Below are 17,725 nucleotides of genomic sequence, written 5' to 3'. Positions count from 1 at the left end.
TATTTATTTTTTTAAACACCCATCCCACTTGTAATTATTCGTTTTAAGGTAGACATCACATACTTCATAAGATGAAGAAAATAGTAGCAACTCTGCATTATTATACCCAGTCGACGCTGGCAGCATTCTAAGTGTTTTATGTGTTTGAACTCAGTCCTCACAACAACATTTTGATAGAAGTATTGCCACCCCATTTTTCAGACCGAAGTTGAGGTACAGAGAGGTTAAATAATGTATTCAGTGTCGCACAACTAGTCATAAGTAGCAGAATCAGGATTTAGTCCCAGGTATTCTGGCTCCAGAATGTGTGCTCCTGATTTGCTCGGACTGCCTGACCTAGCTGGTGCTTTAACTGCTAAATCCCTAGCTGGGTTGGTTTCCTGCGGCCGCTATAACCAAGTACCACAAACTGGGTGGCAGAAGTTTATTCTCTGGCAGTTGTGCCGGCTGGAAGTTTAAACTCAGGGTGGCAGTGGGGCCGTGTTCCCTTTGGAGGCCCTAGGAAAGAATCCATTCTTGCCTTTTCCAGCTTCTAGTGGCTCAAGTGTTCCTTGGCTCGTGAGCAACATAATTCCAATCTCTGCTTACCTCTGTCTCTTCAAGGAAGCCGAAGCCTTTTCCATCCAGTATCTCCAAATTCCTCCAGCCTTTCCCCATCAGCCAGTTCCAAAGCCATGTTCCCATTCTTAGGTGTTTGTCAGAGGGCTCCATCTCCCCCGTACCGAAAGTTGAGTTTCCTAGGGTTGCCGTAACAAATCACCATACACGGAGTTGCTTCACACAACAGGAATTTGGTCTCTCACAGTTGTGAAGCCACAAGTCTGAAACCTCAGTGTCAGCAGGACTGGTTCTTTCTGGAGACTCTGAGGGAGACTGTTCCAAGCGCTAGTGGTCCCTGGCTGCCCTTGACATTTCTCGGCCTGTAGGCAGATGGACCATGCGAATCTCTGCCCGCACCTTCACATCACCTTTCCTGTGTGTCCCTGTGTCTTCTCTTCCACTTACAAGGACACCAGATTTAATCACATTGTATCTGCAAAGACCCTGTTTCCAAATAAGGTCACGTTCTAAGGTTTCGGATGGACATAAATTTTGGAGGGATGCCATTCAACCCACTACTACTGTTCCTTACTCTTAGTTTCTGTGGGTTTGTTTAAAAATGAAACTGGAGACTTATTGTTAGTCTTAACCTCCTCCTTGTCTTGCCTGAGTGAAAGCCAAACAGACTTTAACATGGAGACCTGTAATATTTATGTTTGCTCTTAATTATGTTTTTGGCAGACGTTTTCATTCCAACCTGTCTTCCCTGCCACCCTGTGAGCTCCTTTGAGCTGATTAGTGTCTTTAGGAAAGCCAGGCCAGTTTGGGTGTGCAGAAGGAACATTGTAGGCACTGTAGGGTCAGAGCGTCAATAGAAACCACATTCTGACCCCCAAACTAAATATACATACACATCGGTGTATATTTATATAGGAAAGCTTTTGTCACTTTTGTAATTAGAACAAATAATTTTGATGATATAAACTCTGACAACGTGTGCCCAAGTCCTCAAGTATTGGGACAATTTGGCGGGGCACCTGGCTGGCTCAGTCAGTAGAGCATGTGACTTGTGATCTCAGGTTGTGAGTTTAAGCCCTATGTTGGGTGTGGAAATGAAAAAAATAATAAAATAATAAAAATAAAATAAAATAAAATAAAATAAAATAATGAAAATAAAACAATAAAAAAAAGCATTGGGACAACTTTTCACAAGGTGCCTGGCTGGCTCAGTCAGTAGAACACGTGACTCTTGATCTCAGGGTTGAGTTTGAGACCCTCCTTGGGCACAGACATTGCTTTAAAAAAACAAAAACAAAAACAGAACAGCTTTTCTTTGAAAACATTAGCAGTTATTGTTCACTGTTTTGTTACTTTATGCTTTTAACAGATTTATCCTTCTACAGCTTCAAGAAGAAAAAAGTTGTCAGTGTTGTGTATTACCTTTGATGAGCAGAATAAGAAAGTTACTGGGCACCACATTTGTAGAGGGACATTTAAGGGAAGAAAATCAGGGGAGTGAAGACTGGAAAATGTGCTGTAAAGAATGACTAAGGGCACCTGGGTGGCTCAGTTAAGCGTCTGACTCTTGGTCTTGGCTCAGGTCAGTATCTCATGGTTCATGAGTTCGAGCCCCACATTGGACACCATGCTGACAGTGCTTGAGATTCTCGGTCTCTTCCTCTCTTTCTGCCCCTCCCCCACACGTGCTGTCTCTCAAAATAAACTTAAAAAAAAAAAAAAAGAATGATTAAAGTATTTGAGCATGTTTGGCCTGAAGAGAAAAAACAGCAAAATTACAGATGTGAAAGATTTGAAGTGAAAGATTTGAAGGACTGTGTGTGGAGGATATGTTAGTTTTATTTCACGTAACTCCAGCAGGCAGAACCAGGCCTAATTGGCGGAAATACCAGGTTTGTGTCATGACATTAAAAGGAAGAACTTTCTAAAAGGGCAATTCCAATCCAGAGCGGACTGCTATATGGAGTAGTGAGTTCTCCTCTAAGATGAAACTTAAGATTAAAATTGAAATTATTCTTTGTTTAAATGGAAATTATGCAGGTGTCTATATGGATTAAGTCAGCTATTAGGAACCTTTTTTCAGTAGTATGTGAGTTACTTGAAAAAATAGAATGTCCATTTAATTAAATTGGCTCCCATAGAACCCCATTTTCATGTGAAAATGAAATCATTTGAAATCTTATGCTTGTAAATTGTTTTCTAACCCCAAAATGTTTTTATACAGAATGTTTCTCTTGTTTCATTGAAACTGGTAGATATTTCTGAATAAAGAGGATAAAGCACATTGTAAAAGAAAGAATTTAACGTCTTTATAACAGTGAAATCCTTAAGATTGATATTTTAGATTATAATCAGGCTGTCCTATAACTCTTACGCTCAAAGCTAAGTACTTTCTGATTTGATATTGTCACTTAATTAGAGTTTTGATACCGTATTGCCTTTTGAAAGCATTTTATTAGTCTTTTTGATTAGAGGACTCTGACATCTTTAACATTGTAAATTGGGATAAGATTGTTGTCATCACTCAGTCATGAGAAGTCAGTAAAAATACCCTTATAGAGCAGATTTAAAAAAAAAAATGATTTTCAGCAATTTTTTAGAAAGCTTCTAACAGAGCAATATACTAATTTCATATGTTAGCAGATGCTGATTTTAAAGAGCAAAGCAGGGGGTGCTTGGCTGGTTCTGTTGGAAGAGCATGCGACTCCATCTCAGGGCTATGAGTTCGAGCCCCAGGTTTGGGGTAGAGATTACTTAAATAAAACTTAAATGCTATCTCGCTTTGCTCTTTTTTTTTCTGTTAATGTTTGAAAAGTTTTGATAATTTCGATATCCATTTATTTATCCATGACTTGATATGTCCCGTCTTTCTTTAGAATTACTGGATGATTCATTCCTGGAATTCTGCTCAATTTTTATTTATTTACTACCTTAATAGTAGTAATCATATTTTATATTTATTGATTACTAACAATGTGCCTGGGTACTACAATCTGTGCCTTATTACAACACCTCTAATTCTTATTGCCGACCCTGAAAATAGATACTGTTATTCCCATTTTAGCAGCTAGGTGAGGCTCAGAGAGGTGGTGTCTTTTTCATGGTTGCATATCTCATAAACGCCTGAACCCATTTTAAAGCCAGATCCTTCTTTAAAAAAAAATTTTTTTTTAATGTTTATTTTTGAGAGGGAGGGAGGGGCAGAGAAGAGGAAGACCGGAACCGAAGCAGGCTCCAGGCTCTGAGCTGTCAGCACAGAGCCCCACGTGGGGCTCGAACACACAGATCATGAAATCATGAACTGAGCCGAAGTCAGATGCTCAACCATCTGAGTCACCCAGGCGCCCCTAAAGCCAAGTCTTTCTTGAAGCCTAGTTCTTTCAGCTTTGTGAGTTTGCTGTTGAGTAGACAGGAAAGTTAAACTCTCGGCAGGTACCTCACACACATGCTCCTGGACTCCTTTCGAATGAGAGAATATCATCACATGTATTTCTCATAGTCCCGTCGTAGGCCTGAATTTGCCTTGGGTTTGTAGTTAGTGGCCATCCCTGCTGGAGTCTACACCTCCGTTACAAGTGGGTGGGACCTTTGGAGAGATGTAGGCAGGGCCGGGGGCTGCTCCTCTTCTCCCCATTTTGAACTTGGTCCGTAAGAAGGGAAGAGACACGAGACATTATTGCTCATTGAGATCACTCTTCAAGGACCAGAATTTAGCAGAGCATTTATACCATGTTGATGGAAATGTTCTAAACTGGATTGTAGGGGCACCTGGGTGGCGCAGTCCGTTAAGCGTCCGACTTCAGCCAGGTCACGATCTCGCGGTCCGTGAGTTTGAGCCCTGCGTCAGGCTCTGGGCTGTTGGCTCGGAGCCTGGAGCCTGTTTCCGATTCTGGGTCTCCCTCTCTCTCTGCCCCTCCCCCATTCATGCTCTGTCTCTCTCTGTCCCAAAAATAAATAAACGTTGAAAAAAAAAATTTTTTTTTTAAATAAACTGGATTGTAGTGTCGACCTGCTCTGAGTATAGTTTAAATATTTCTGGTTAAAATTTCATTCGTATGGTTAGAGTGATGATATCAGAGTCGACTGAAGTAGAACCAAGACTGTCCTCCACCGAGCACTCCCACACTTTGAATTTTGAGGTCCTGTTTCTTTTTTCTCCCTTTTCAAGTTTTATTTATGTAAGTAATTTTTACATGCTATGTGGGGCTCGAACTCATGACCCCAAGATGAAGAGTTGCATGCTCCTTCCACTGAGCCAACCAGGTGCCCCTTGAGATTCTGTTTCTGTGTGTCATATTTTTAGATACCTTTCTCTGCTGCTATACTAATTCCTCTCTCCCCACTATTACAAATTACTTTTTTTCCTTTTTTTTTTTTTTTTTTCTTTTGAGAGAGGGCGGGCAGGGGAGGGGGGAGGAGGGAGAGAGAATCCCAAGCAGGCTCCATGCCCAGTGTGGAGCCTAATGCAGGGCTCAGTCTCACAACTGTGAGATAATGACCTGAGCTGAAATCAAGAGTCGGATACTTAACCGACGACTGAGCCACCCAGAGGCCCCACAGATTATTCTATCATAAGCTGCTGTGGGCTAGGAAATCCAAATACTTAGAGATTGCTCAACTAGAACAAAAGTAACCCGAGTTTGAATGAGACCGGAGGGGAGTTTTTATGAGCAGATATACTGAACACCTTAAAACGTGCAGTTTGTGTTACATACTTTAACTTTCATTGCGTAGATGGCAGCTGTCAAATCAGTGCCATTATAGCTAACATAGAAAGTGTTTTTGTTCTTCTTTTAAACAGAGAAGAAGATACAGAAAATGAAAATGAGAAGAAAATTTGGTACTACAGCACAAAGGTCCAACTTGCAGAATTAATTGACTGTCTAGATAAAGATTACTGGGAAGCAGAACTCTGCAAAATTCTGGAAGAAATGCGTGAAGAAATCCACCGACACATGGACATAACTGAAGACTTGACCAATAAGGCTCGGGGCAGTAACAAATCCTTTCTGGCGGCAGCTAATGGTAAGAGGGAAATCTTCTCATTTTACTTGTCACTAAATTTGAGATAAATTCTTGGTATTAAGTCACTACGAAATTTGAAGATACTAACATCTCAAATATGTATATTTTAATTCCCAATACTTTCATTTTCCCAAGAGAATCTTGTTCATCCCAGCATACATTAGGGATGCTATGCATTTTAGCATTTTGTATATTGCCTCGGTCATTACTAATATTTCCCCAACTGTTTTCTTTATTATTTAAAAAAAAAATTTTTTTTTTAACGTTTATTTATTTTTGAGACAGAGAGAGACAGAGCATGAACGGGGGAGGGTCAGAGAGAGAGGGAGACACAGAATCGGAAGCAGGCTCCAGGCTCTGAGCTGTCAGCACAGAGCCCGACGCGGGGCTCGAACTCACAGACCGTGAGATCGTGACCTGAGCCGAAGTCGGACGCTTAACCGACTGAGCCACCCAGGTGCCCCCCCAACTGTTTTCTTTAATTCAAGTTACCTTATTATTAGGAACCCTATTTTTAATTATGAGAAATAGTATTCTTTTAAAATTTAGTCTTTGCTTTCTTTTTTATTTTAAGTAAAACTTAATTTTAGAATAGTTTTATAGTTACGGAAAAGTTGCTAAGGTAGAACAGTGTTCCGTATAGCCTGCGCCAGGTTTCCCCTGTTAGTAATGTAGTTAGTGTGACACATTTGTCATAAGTAGTGAACCAATATTAATACATTATAATACCTGAACTCTATACTTTATTCATATTTCCTTATTTTTACTGACATCCTTTTTCTGTCTCATGGTCGCATCCAGAACACCACATTGCATTTACTTATCATGTCTCTTAAGGCTCCTCTAGACTGTCACAGTTTCTCAGACTTCTTATTTATTTATTTATTTATTTATTTATTTATTTATTTATTACAAAAAATTTTTTTTAACCTTTATTTTTTTTTTTAATTTTTTTTTTTTTCAACGTTTATTTATTTTTGGGACAGAGAGAGACAGAGCATGAACAGGGGAGGGTCAGAGAGAGGGAGACACAGAATCGGAAACAGGCTCCAGGCTCTGAGCCATCAGCCCAGAGCCCGACGCGGGGCTTGAACTCCCGGACCGCGAGATCGTGACCTGGCTGAAGTCGGACGCTTAACCGACTGCGCCACCCAGGCGCCCCAATATGAAGCTTTTTTTTTTTTTTTAATTTTTTTTTCAACGTTTTTATTTATTTTTGGGACAGAGAGAGACAGAGCATGAATGGGGGAGGGGCAGAGAGAGAGGGAGACACAGAATCGGAAACAGGCTCCAGGCTCCGAGCCATCAGCCCAGAGCCCGACGCGGGGCTCGAACTCCCGGACCGTGAGATCGTGACCTGGCTGAAGTCGGACGCTTAACCGACTGCGCCACCCAGGCGCCCCCCAAAAAATTTTAAATCAACACTCCGTCCAAGCCTTTTAATTTTTTAAAAAATTTTTTTAACGTTTCTTTATTTTTGAGACAGAGAGAGACAGAGCATGAACGGGGGAGGGTCAGAGAGAGAGGGAGACACAGAATCGGAAGCAGGCTCCAGGCTCTGAGCTGTCAGCACAGAGCCTGACGTGGGGCTCGAACTCACGGACCGCAAGATCACGACCTGAGCCGAAGTCGGACGCTTAACCAACTGAGCCACCCAGGCGCCCCATCTCAGACTTCTTATTTTTGATGACCTTGACAGTTTTGACGGGTACTGGTCAGGTATTTAGTAGAATGCCCTCTGTCTGGATTTGTCTCATGTTCTTCTCCCAACTGAGATTATGGATTTGGGGAGGAAGACTACAGAGGTGAAAAGTGCCATTCTTATCATCATACCAAGATTATGTGCCGTCATCGTGACTTATCACTGATCATGTTAACCTGGCTCAGGTAGCGTTTGTCAAGTTTCTCCACTATAAAATTACTCCTTCTACCCATGCTGTGCTTTGGGGAAGAAAGTCACTACGCACAGCCCACACTCAGGAAGGGGAGAGTTAGGCTCTCCCTCCTGGAGGTAGTGGCTATCTACATAAATTATTTGGGATTTTTCTGTTCTTCAGGAAACAGGAGATTTGTCTGTTCTTCTAGTTTATTATTCAGTCATTTATTTATATCACTGTGGACTCATGGATATTTACCTTATCGCTCGGGTTACATTTCAATACCTAATTTACCTTGGGTTACCTTGGATTATGGATATTTACTTTATAGTTTGGGTTATATTTCAATACCTAATTTACTTTCTTGCTCAACTTCTTGCTTTGTAAAAGATAATAAATACTTAGGATTTTTTTAAAAAGTTCAAATAGTATAAAAGGGTAGACAGTGAAAAGTGAATCTCCTTCATAATCCCGTTTCACCTTACTTTTTTTCCAGACATGCTATTATTGCCATTTTTAAAATCCTGCCAGATATACTCTGCTTGTTTAATAAGTATCACCTGTGTTTTCTAATAGTGCATTTTAGTCTTAGATAAAATGATTAAGACTTTGAAAGTACACTTGAACTGCCTGGCTCTGTTCTTCTATATATGTTATCTGCTACAGATATAATCCTATTAATTTTCCCATTCTCCATTTACTGAAAAATTTCCCCATTTTCTATTTGCTTAAAGTAGAATGTTTATATTTAATAAATATATCTACTTAAGCTATATCGGAGCCTGTTCCTACATGCTCTGCGTCTGTAGTGCCTTTAATTCATGTGTATTTTTTGAGAATGCTATAGTCATACTGTTATATATAAATACTGTTGCATACAAATATACTTCGTCTTCAGAAACTAGCAGACTGATTACCAAGGATTGTGTTTATTCATATCTGGTGGTAGGAAGTATTTTTCTGTTACATCTGTTTAGAAAAATATGTAACATTTTCATCAGATAAGTTTTAGTTGTCAGAATTCTTTGGGGAGGTTGTATCCCCTTCTTACTATTTTCTATCCATACAGTAGATCAAATAGTAAGAAATTTTATTACTTTCAGTCAGGCTATATCCCTCTTAGTTTTCTTTCATGAATCATGGCATTAAAATCGGCAAATCTCAGGGCGCCCGGGTGGCTCAGTTGGTTGAGTGTCCGACTTTGGCTCAGGTCGTGATCTCATGGTTGGTTCATGGGTTCGAGCCCCGCGTCGGGCTCTGTGCTGACAGCTCAGAGCCTGGAGCCTGCTTCAGATTCTGTGTCTTCCTTGCTCTCTGCGCCCCCCCCCCCCCCCCCCACTCGCACGCGTGCTCTCTCCCTCTCAAAAGTAAGTAAAAAAAAAAAACATTTAAAAAATCGACAAATTCCTTTTTATTCTTGCATTCTCAGCTTTTAGTACGATAATAAAGAACTGTCCAGTCCCTTAAAAAGCAATGTTAAGTGTGTTTTTGTCAAATATGTTAAATTAGAAATATTTTCTAGAGTGAGCTTGCCTATTCACAAAATTATGTACATAATATCATCTTAACTAATGAACAAAACCAAAATAAGATGTATAATTAAAATGTTTAGTGGTCTGACTTAGGGGAATGTGAAAAACTAAAAGTGTCCAATATAGAGGAATTAGTTAATTCCATTATGGATTATCATGTGGTGGAACACTAGAGAATTGGAGAATTATGCAAGATACCATGCAAAAACAGTGCCTGGGTCATTGAGGTACTTAAATTCTTCTTCTCTAAAAAAATTCTTTTTCTCTAACTAGGTAATAGACCAGCTTTTATCAAAAAATAACCAACTAGCATAGAATGATTATAGTTGGTATTCTATTTATATTTTTCAAATTTCCTACTATGAGCATGTTATATTTCAGTGTAATTCAGCATGTAGTGTACTTTTTGTTATTAAAAAAATTTTTTTTAATGTTTCTTTATTTTTGAGAGAGAGAGAGAGAGAGAGAGAGAGAGAGAGCGTGCAAACACTAGTGGGGGAGGAGCTGAGAGAGAGGGAGACACAGAATCCGAGCAAGCTCCCGGCTCGAGCTGTCAGCACAGAGCCTGACGTGGGGCTCGAACTCATAAACCTCTAGATCATGACCTGAGTTTAACCGACTCAGCTTCCCAGGTGCCCCAAGAGTCAGATGCTTAACCGACTGAGCCATCCAGGTGCCCCTACCATATATTTTCTAGAAGTGAAGATTACCCCATTGGTTGTGTTCTATGGGCATCAATATCGTATCGGTAATCTTGATCCTTATTTCTTAGTTCCGGTGTTTTGACATATGTAACTTTAATAACTTGTATTGAAACTCTTGAGTGACATTTGTAGTACTTTTTCTATATTTGGTATACCTGGAAACAAAATTTTTTGTTTTTATTGTAGAAGAAATTTTGGAATCCATAAGAGCCAAAAAAGGAGACATTGATATTGTTAAAAGCCCAGAAGAAATAGAAAAGGACAAGAATGAGACTGAGAATAATAACTCCAAAGATGCTGAGAAAAGCAGAGAGGAGTTTGAAGACCAGTCCCTTGAAAAAGATGGTGATGACAAAGCACCAGATGATGATCCTGAGCAAGGAAAATCCGAGGGTAAAAAAATTACTTGGCTAGAAAATAGTATTTCATCAGTGTTATTTATGAAACCTCCAATTTTGCTTTCAAAATGAAAATGAATCCTTTTTTTTATTACTAATACCTCTATAATTTTATATTTCTAAAGAAATTAGGATATCCTTTCCTCTTGTAACATGTATAATCATTGTAATGAGTTTTATGTATTGGTAGATTTGCTATAATATACCCATATCTCTATTTATACTTCCTAATAAGATACCCTTTCCCTGTAAGATTTGTTGGTGAAAACAATCACTATTTTTGTACCAGAATATACACTTTTGTATGTGTTACGTTCATTTTTATATTAATTACTTAAACGTTCTTAATATTTTAAATACTCTTTGGATTACCTACTGCAAAAATATCCCAAAATCTAATTGCTTCAAAATGGCCATCAAATAAAAGCAGGTTTTCTTGGTGATCATTCATTTTTAGTAGTTGATTGAATGTGGCCATTTGTCCTAGAGCAATTTAAAGGATATCTTTAAAGTTTTGTTGTGCATTTTACTGTAGAGCCAACAGAAGTTGGGGATAAAGGTAACTCTGTGTCAGCAAATCTTGGCGACAACACAACAAATGCTTCTCCAGAAGAGACTAGTCCCTCTGAAGGGAGGAGTCCCGTGGGGTGTCTCTCAGAAACCCATGATAGCAGCAACATGGCAGAGAAGAAGGTGGCATCTGAGCTCCCCCAGGACGTGCCAGGTACAGAGGGCAGTGTATCAATGCCTCTGTAATGGGGGGAATCCTTCCCTTTGGTAGTAAGAGCTGAATGTCACCTGGAATTTTAAAGTATGTGTTCATTCATGCTGCTTGCTTACATAAGTGCCATCCCTGATTGCTAAATTGTCACCTAACATTCGGAGTTTGACACATTCTTGCAGTTAGTGCTTGAAACTCATCATAATCTTCATGCTTTTTTAAGTTCATTTAGCTGGTTTTGACTAATAGACTTATTTGTATATTTTATCACCAGATCATAGTGGCAGACATTTTGGTTTTAAGTACTTACATACTAATGGCTCAGTGTTGAATGATTTGACCATTCCAATTCTGTACGTACTAACAAATTAATTTTATGTTTGCATGTGCTTGTGTGGTTTTTTTTAAACATTTCAAACCATGATGTTATGATAGAAAACCATTGTCACAAAACATTTTGTGCAAGATGTATTTTGAAATGTAAGTTAACCAATAATCCATATTTTAAGCTTTTCTAAAATTAAAATTATACTTGAAGTAAGTTTTATCACACACGAAGGATGTCGTTATACCTTTCATTTTGCCTTGTTTTTAAATGAGAAAGAATTTTTATTATAGGAACTGTGTATTTTTTTAAAAAGCAAACTAAAAAATTCCAATGAGTAAAACAAAATAAACACTGGTAATCCTACCAGAAATTAAGAATTGTAACTAATACCTTGATGGAAATCCTTAATGATTTTTTTCTATATATTATAAGAATATCACATATTTTCCAACTTGCGGTATTTTCGTTGCTACATTTCATACTGGGGATGTGATTCTGATGTGTTGGGAGGAAGATAGCATTAGCAGTTGGAAGATTTGATTCTAGATCTGCTTCTGTCATTAAGTCAATGTTATTTAATCTTGCAAGGCCTCAGTGTTCCTGTTCTGTTAACTTGAAGGATTTTGATGATCAACAGTGCTTGTGTGACTGCTCTCAACTGAGTGTCTATGAACAGTAAACTGTTGCTGAAAACACCAGTGTAACATTAGGTTACATGCAGTGATGTGTGTGGAGGGTCCCGAAGAATCACAATAATAAGCTCACCATGTTTTATGCTAATGAGAGACTGGTCACTAAGATGAAGAAAAGTCTGGAAACTGCTATCTGGTGAAATGAATACAGAAACAAATTTAAAAAAAAAACAACTTTTTTTTTAATGAAAAAACTTTTTTTTTAATGTTTATTTATTTTAGAGAGAGAGAGAGAGAGAGAGAGAGAGAGAGAGAGAGAGAGAGAGAGATTGAGCATGAGCAGGGGAGGGGCAGAGAGAGAGGGAGACACAGAATCCAAAGCGGGCTCCAGGCTCTGAGCTGTCAGCACAGAGCCTGACGCGGGGCTCAAATTCTCAGACTGCCAGTCATGACCTGAGCTGAAGTTGGGACTCTTAACCGACTGAGCCGCCCAGGCTCCCACGAATTTTTGAGCCTAGAAAAGAATAGACTTGCTATCAAGGGGAAGGTGGGATGAAAATTCTATAATTGTCTACTGACAGGTCAGTTGGGGGAGGGGGAGATTAGACTTATGTTTGAAATGTTGGGTATTAGGTCAAATAAGTAGGAATAAGAGTGAAGACTATTGTGACCGAATGCTAACAACTTCCTTCAAATTACAGCTGTTTAGAGAATAATAAATTCCCGTTCACTAGATGCATTTAGTAAATACCTATCAGATCGTTTCAGTGAGAGTCCTTTATTGAATGGGCTGGAGACCCAGAGATTTAGAATTCAATTTATAATTTTATGGTTAGATCTCTAGGTCCTAATTAAAATATTGCATTATTAAGACATTAACACCTTCATAAGTCAGAATTTGAAAGTAGAGTACTAGGCCCAAAATAATTTGGTGAACAAAATTCCATTTTTATTAGAATTGTGATTATATCCTTAGTAAATACTTCTTAAAATATTTGTCTTTTTAGATTGATTAATAATATAAGTCTTAGTCTTATAGTGGGTTCATATACTAGTTACTTGTTTGGTTTTTAAACCAAACAGAGTTAACAACTTTGCATAGATTTTAGCAGATATTTGCTTTTTAAGTTATTTATTACCAGCTTATTAATTTCTCTGAGATACTTGTTTTTATTTTATTTTTTTTTTTTTAATTTTTTTTTTTCAACGTTTATTTATTTTGGGGACAGAGAGAGACAGAGCATGAACGGGGGAGGGGCAGAGAGAGAGGGAGACACAGAATCGGAAACAGGCTCCAGGCTCTGAGCCATCAGCCCAGGGCCTGACGCGGGGCTCGAACTCACGGACCGCGAGATCGTGAGGTGGCTGAAGTCGGACGCTTAACCGACTGCGCCACCCAGGCGCCCCTGAGATACTTGTTTTTAAAAAAATTTTTTTAGGGACGCCTGGGTGGCGCAGTCGGTTAAGCGTCCGACTTCGGCTCAGGTCATGATCTCGCAGTTCATGAGTTCAGGCCCCGCATCGGGCTCTGTGCTGACCGCTCACAGCTCGGATCCTGGAGCCTGCTTCAGATTCTGTGTCCCCCTCTCTATCTGCCCCACCTCTGCTTGTGCTCTCTCTCTCTCTCTCTGTCTTTAAAAATAAATAAACATAATTTAAAAAAATTTTTTTAATGTTTATTTATTTTTGAGAGAGAGAGAGAGAGAGAGAGAGAGAGACAGTGTTAGTGGGGGGAGGGGGGAGAGGGACAAAGAGAGCGGGAGACGCAGAATCCAAAGCAGGCTCCAGGTTCTGAGCTGTCAGCACAGAGCCTGATGCAGGGCTCGTGAGATCATGACCTGAGCCGAAGTCAGACGCTTAACCAACTGAGCCACCAAGGCACCCCTGTTATTTTTGTTATTAGAATGGTTTAAGGGGAGATACTCTTATCTTAGTATCTGACTTAACACTTTTAAAGGGCACCAAGTGAAATAATATATATAAAAGACTTAGCATAGTATCTGACGCATGTTAACTGCTTAATAAATGTTGGATACTGTCCTTATTGCTGTATAGTCAACTCTTTGAAAGAGTGAGAAAGCCCAGCAAGTAAAAAAAATAATAAAGTGGGTGAGTTGAATTATACATTTACTGATTCACTCACTAGTAGTTAACATAATTCTTCTAAATGAGATCCTTTGTATTTAAACTTTGTATTCAAGTGGTTTTCTTCATGCGTAGTCATGAAAAATTGATTTAGATGAGAACCCGAATAAGAAGTGTTAAGAAAGCTAGAATGGGAGCAAATAGTAGCAATTGTCAGTAGTTGTGATCAGAGTGGATTGGGGCCATTAGCAGGATCAGAGTGCTAGATAGCTGAAGATGCTGTAAATTCGAAACCTGACCATTTAGTAAATCATAGTTCTTTTCTTTTTTTTCAACGTTTATTTATTTTTGGGACAGAGAGAGACAGAGCATGAACGGGCGAGGGGCAGAGAGAGAGGGAGACACAGAATCGGAAACAGGCTCCAGGCTCTGAGCCATCAGCCCAGAGCCCGACGCGGGGCTCGAACTCCCGGACCGCGAGATCGTGACCTGGCTGAAGTCGGACGCTTAACCGACTGCGCCACCCAGGCGCCCCAATATGAAGCTTTTTTTTTTTTTTTAATTTTTTTTTCAACGTTTTTATTTATTTTTGGGACAGAGAGAGACAGAGCATGAATGGGGGAGGGGCAGAGAGAGAGGGAGACACAGAATCGGAAACAGGCTCCAGGCTCCGAGCCATCAGCCCAGAGCCTGACGCGGGGCTCGAACTCCCGGACCGCGAGATCGTGACCTGGCTGAAGTCGGACGCTTAACCGACTGCGCCACCCAGGCGCCCCTATGAAGCATTTTTAAAGATACTAATTAAACATACCACACCAGTCTTTAAAGAGGAATTTGATACATTTAAAGTAGATAAATGTATCTACTTTGGTAGGTCCCTGACTGTAAAACTTAATGACACTAGTGACCAAAATGGACAAAGTCAAGGCCCTTGAGGACTTTACTTTCTAATGGGCAGTAGACAGGCCTAATAGAGTTCTGACCCTCAGAGAAGACTATAACGTGTCTCTCTGCTTCCTTCTGTTTCTCTTTCTCTATGAGCTCATTTATTCAGCAAATATTTATTGAGTGTAATGGTGCCTGGCAGTGTGCTAGGTACCTTGTGGTGTCCCCGGACCAATTTCTGTTACCATTCTTGACCACTCTGTGGTCAGTAGATGAGATGTGGTATCACAAGAACTAGAGAGGGGGGTTATTCTAGGTGGATGAAAAATAACAACTGATAGAAGGCATCTCACAGGGTTTTCTTTTCTAAATCTTCAGAATGTATTTAGACACCTAATTTAACAACTAAAGTTTATCAGTAGAAGACTGTCAGATTGGCAAGTGTTCGGTATGGAAAGATATATTATGATAAACTTTTTCATTAAAGTATAGCACTTGGTTAAGTAATATTCAGTAAATAGCTTGATAGATATTTACAAATATCTACACAGGTGGAGCACACCTGTGTAACCACATCATTTCCCCTCTTAGCTGCCACTGCCCTCACTCCCACAAAAGTACTTACCATCTTGACTTCTAGAAACACCAATTAGGATTACCTTTAAAAAAATAGTATCATACAGTATATACTTTTTGATGTCCAGTTTTTTTTGCCTCCACTATATGTGTGAGCCATCCAAATGTTGCTTGTAATAGTAGTACATTCCTTTTTATTGCAGTATAATATTCTATGATATAGATAGATGGCGATTAATTATTAATTTATTATTCATTTTCTGAGTTGATGGGCATTTGAATGGTTTCCAGTTTGGGACCATTGTGAATAATGCTACTATGAATATTTTTTTGCATGTTTTTTATGCTCATATATGTACCTTTCTAGAGATATGAATCTAGTTGTGGATTTCCTGGGCCATTCATTTTATGTATGCTCATCTGTAATAGGTGCTGCTGGTTTTCCAAAGTGGTTGTACAAGTTTACCCTTCTATCAGTAGTCTACAAGAGTTCTAGCTCCTCTACATCCTTGCTAACATTTGGTATCATCAGTAGCGTTCTTCTTTCTTTTCCCCTTTATTTTATCCGTTCTGATGGCAATGTAGGGATATCTTTTGGTGCTTTGGACTTGCAATTCCCTGGGGACTAAAGATGTTGGGCACCTTTTCATGTATACAAAGTATATGTGTATATATAGGTCATTTGGTTAACCCTCTTTTGTAAAGTACCTGTTAGTTCCTTTGTTTTCTATTATGTGGTCTCTTTTCCGTTTGTGGTTGTTTCATGGCAGAGGGTTAAATCCAGCCCCCTGCTCCATCTGGAAGCAGAAATTCCTACGTTGATTCTGTAAGTGTTAACCCCGTCTCATATTCCTGGAATAAATACCATTTGGTTGTGGTATATTTTCATTCGTATATATTGTTGCATCCAGTTCGTTAATATTTTATTTAGGAGTCTGCACTGATACGTGAGATTGACTTGTAATTTTCCTTTTCTGTTAATGTCCATGTCCGGCTTTGGTGTCCAGATTATGCTGGCCTCACAAAACGAGTTGGGGCTAGTTCCCACTTTTTCTGTTGTCTGCAGGAGTTTCTGTGAGTTGGTATTATTTATTACTTAAATAAAGGGCTTTTTATTTTTTTCATGAAGCCACTTGGTCCTGGAGCTTTTTTTAAATTATTATTATTTTTAATGTTTATTTTTGAGAGAGAGAGAGCGTGAGCAGGGAAGGGGAGACAGAGGGAGACACAGAATCTGAAACAGGCTCCAGGCTCTGAGCTGTCAGCACAGAGCCTGACGCGGGGCTCGAACCCACCAACCGTGAGATCATGACCTGAGCTGAAGTCAGACGCTTAATCAACTGAGGCACCCAGGCACCCGGGCCCTGGGGTTTTTATTGTGGGAAAGATTAATTTTAGATTTGATTTCTTTGATGGATAGTGGGCTATTCATATTTTCTGTTGTTTTATGTCAGGTTTAGTAAGTTGCATTTTTCTAGGAATCTACCTATTTTGCTTAAATTTTAAATTTTATTGGCATAATAACATCCTGTTTCTTTGATGTCTGCAGGGATCTATAGTGATGTTCTCTTTTTTTTCAGTCCAGAAATTGGTTATTTGTTTTCTTTTTAATCATCTCACAAAACTTTGTTAAATCTCACAAAACTGTTAGCACCTTTTATTAGTCTTTAAAAAAAATAACTTTTGGCTTTGTTGATCCTTTTTTGATTCTGTGTTTATTCCAGTTTATTTCTGATCCTGTCTTTATTATTTCCTTTGCATCTTTGTGGTGGTTTTTTTTTTTTAACTGCTCCTGTTTTTTAAAAAAAACTTTATTGAACTATAATTGGCATACAAAAAGTTGTACATATTTAATGTATACTCGATGAGTTTGGAGATAAATATACACTCAGGAAACCATCACCACAATCTGTGACAAACATATTCATCACCTGGCTTTTTTCCCCTGCTTTTAAAATTTTTAAATTTTTAGCATTTTTGTGGGTTGCACTTTTTTTTAAGTTTATTTATTATTTTGAGAGAGAGAGAGCGCACACACAAAAGTGAGAGAGGGGCAGAAAGAGAGGGAGAGAGAGGATCCCAGGCAGGCTCTGCACTGGCAGCATGGAGCCTGATGCAGGACTCAAACTCACAAACCTTGAGATCGTGACCTGAGCCACCCAGGTGCCCTTTGTTGGTTGCATTAAAACAAAACAAAACAAAACCTCCTCAAAAGAGTATCCTAGTTGATACTAATTATCCTTCTACATTCAAAAAAAATTTATCTATCTATCTATTTATTTATTTTGAGAGAGAGAGAGGGAGCAGGGGAGGGGCAAAGAGAGCAAGAATCCCAAGCAGTGTATAGCCCAACGTAGGGCTTGAACTTACAAACTCTGAGATCATGTCCTGAGCCAAAATCAAG

General features: G+C 39.1%; 1 protein-coding gene across 13 annotated transcripts in view; it reads left to right on the top strand.

The window, feature by feature from the left end:
* BPTF (bromodomain PHD finger transcription factor) overlaps window positions 1-17,725 on the top strand; it is a 147,262-nt gene that overhangs the window by 45,065 nt on the left and 84,472 nt on the right. For 10 of the 13 annotated variants that reach the window (XM_047831676.1, XM_047831670.1, XM_047831682.1 and 7 more), the window contains exons 3-5: window positions 5,360-5,583; window positions 9,883-10,089; window positions 10,630-10,818. In XM_047831676.1, the coding sequence (XP_047687632.1) occupies window positions 5,360-5,583; window positions 9,883-10,089; window positions 10,630-10,818 (620 nt within the window). The remainder of the gene's footprint in view (window positions 1-5,359; window positions 5,584-9,882; window positions 10,090-10,629; window positions 10,819-17,725) is intronic. The other 3 variants (XM_047831681.1, XM_047831678.1, XM_047831677.1) reach the window with 1 other exon arrangement.

The sequence above is a fragment of the Prionailurus viverrinus genome, chromosome E1, assembly GCF_022837055.1.
Source record: "Prionailurus viverrinus isolate Anna chromosome E1, UM_Priviv_1.0, whole genome shotgun sequence".
Lineage (NCBI taxonomy): Eukaryota > Metazoa > Chordata > Mammalia > Carnivora > Felidae > Prionailurus > Prionailurus viverrinus.
The sequence above is the reverse complement of the archived record's forward strand: the minus strand, read 5'-3'. Positions and strand labels throughout refer to the sequence as shown.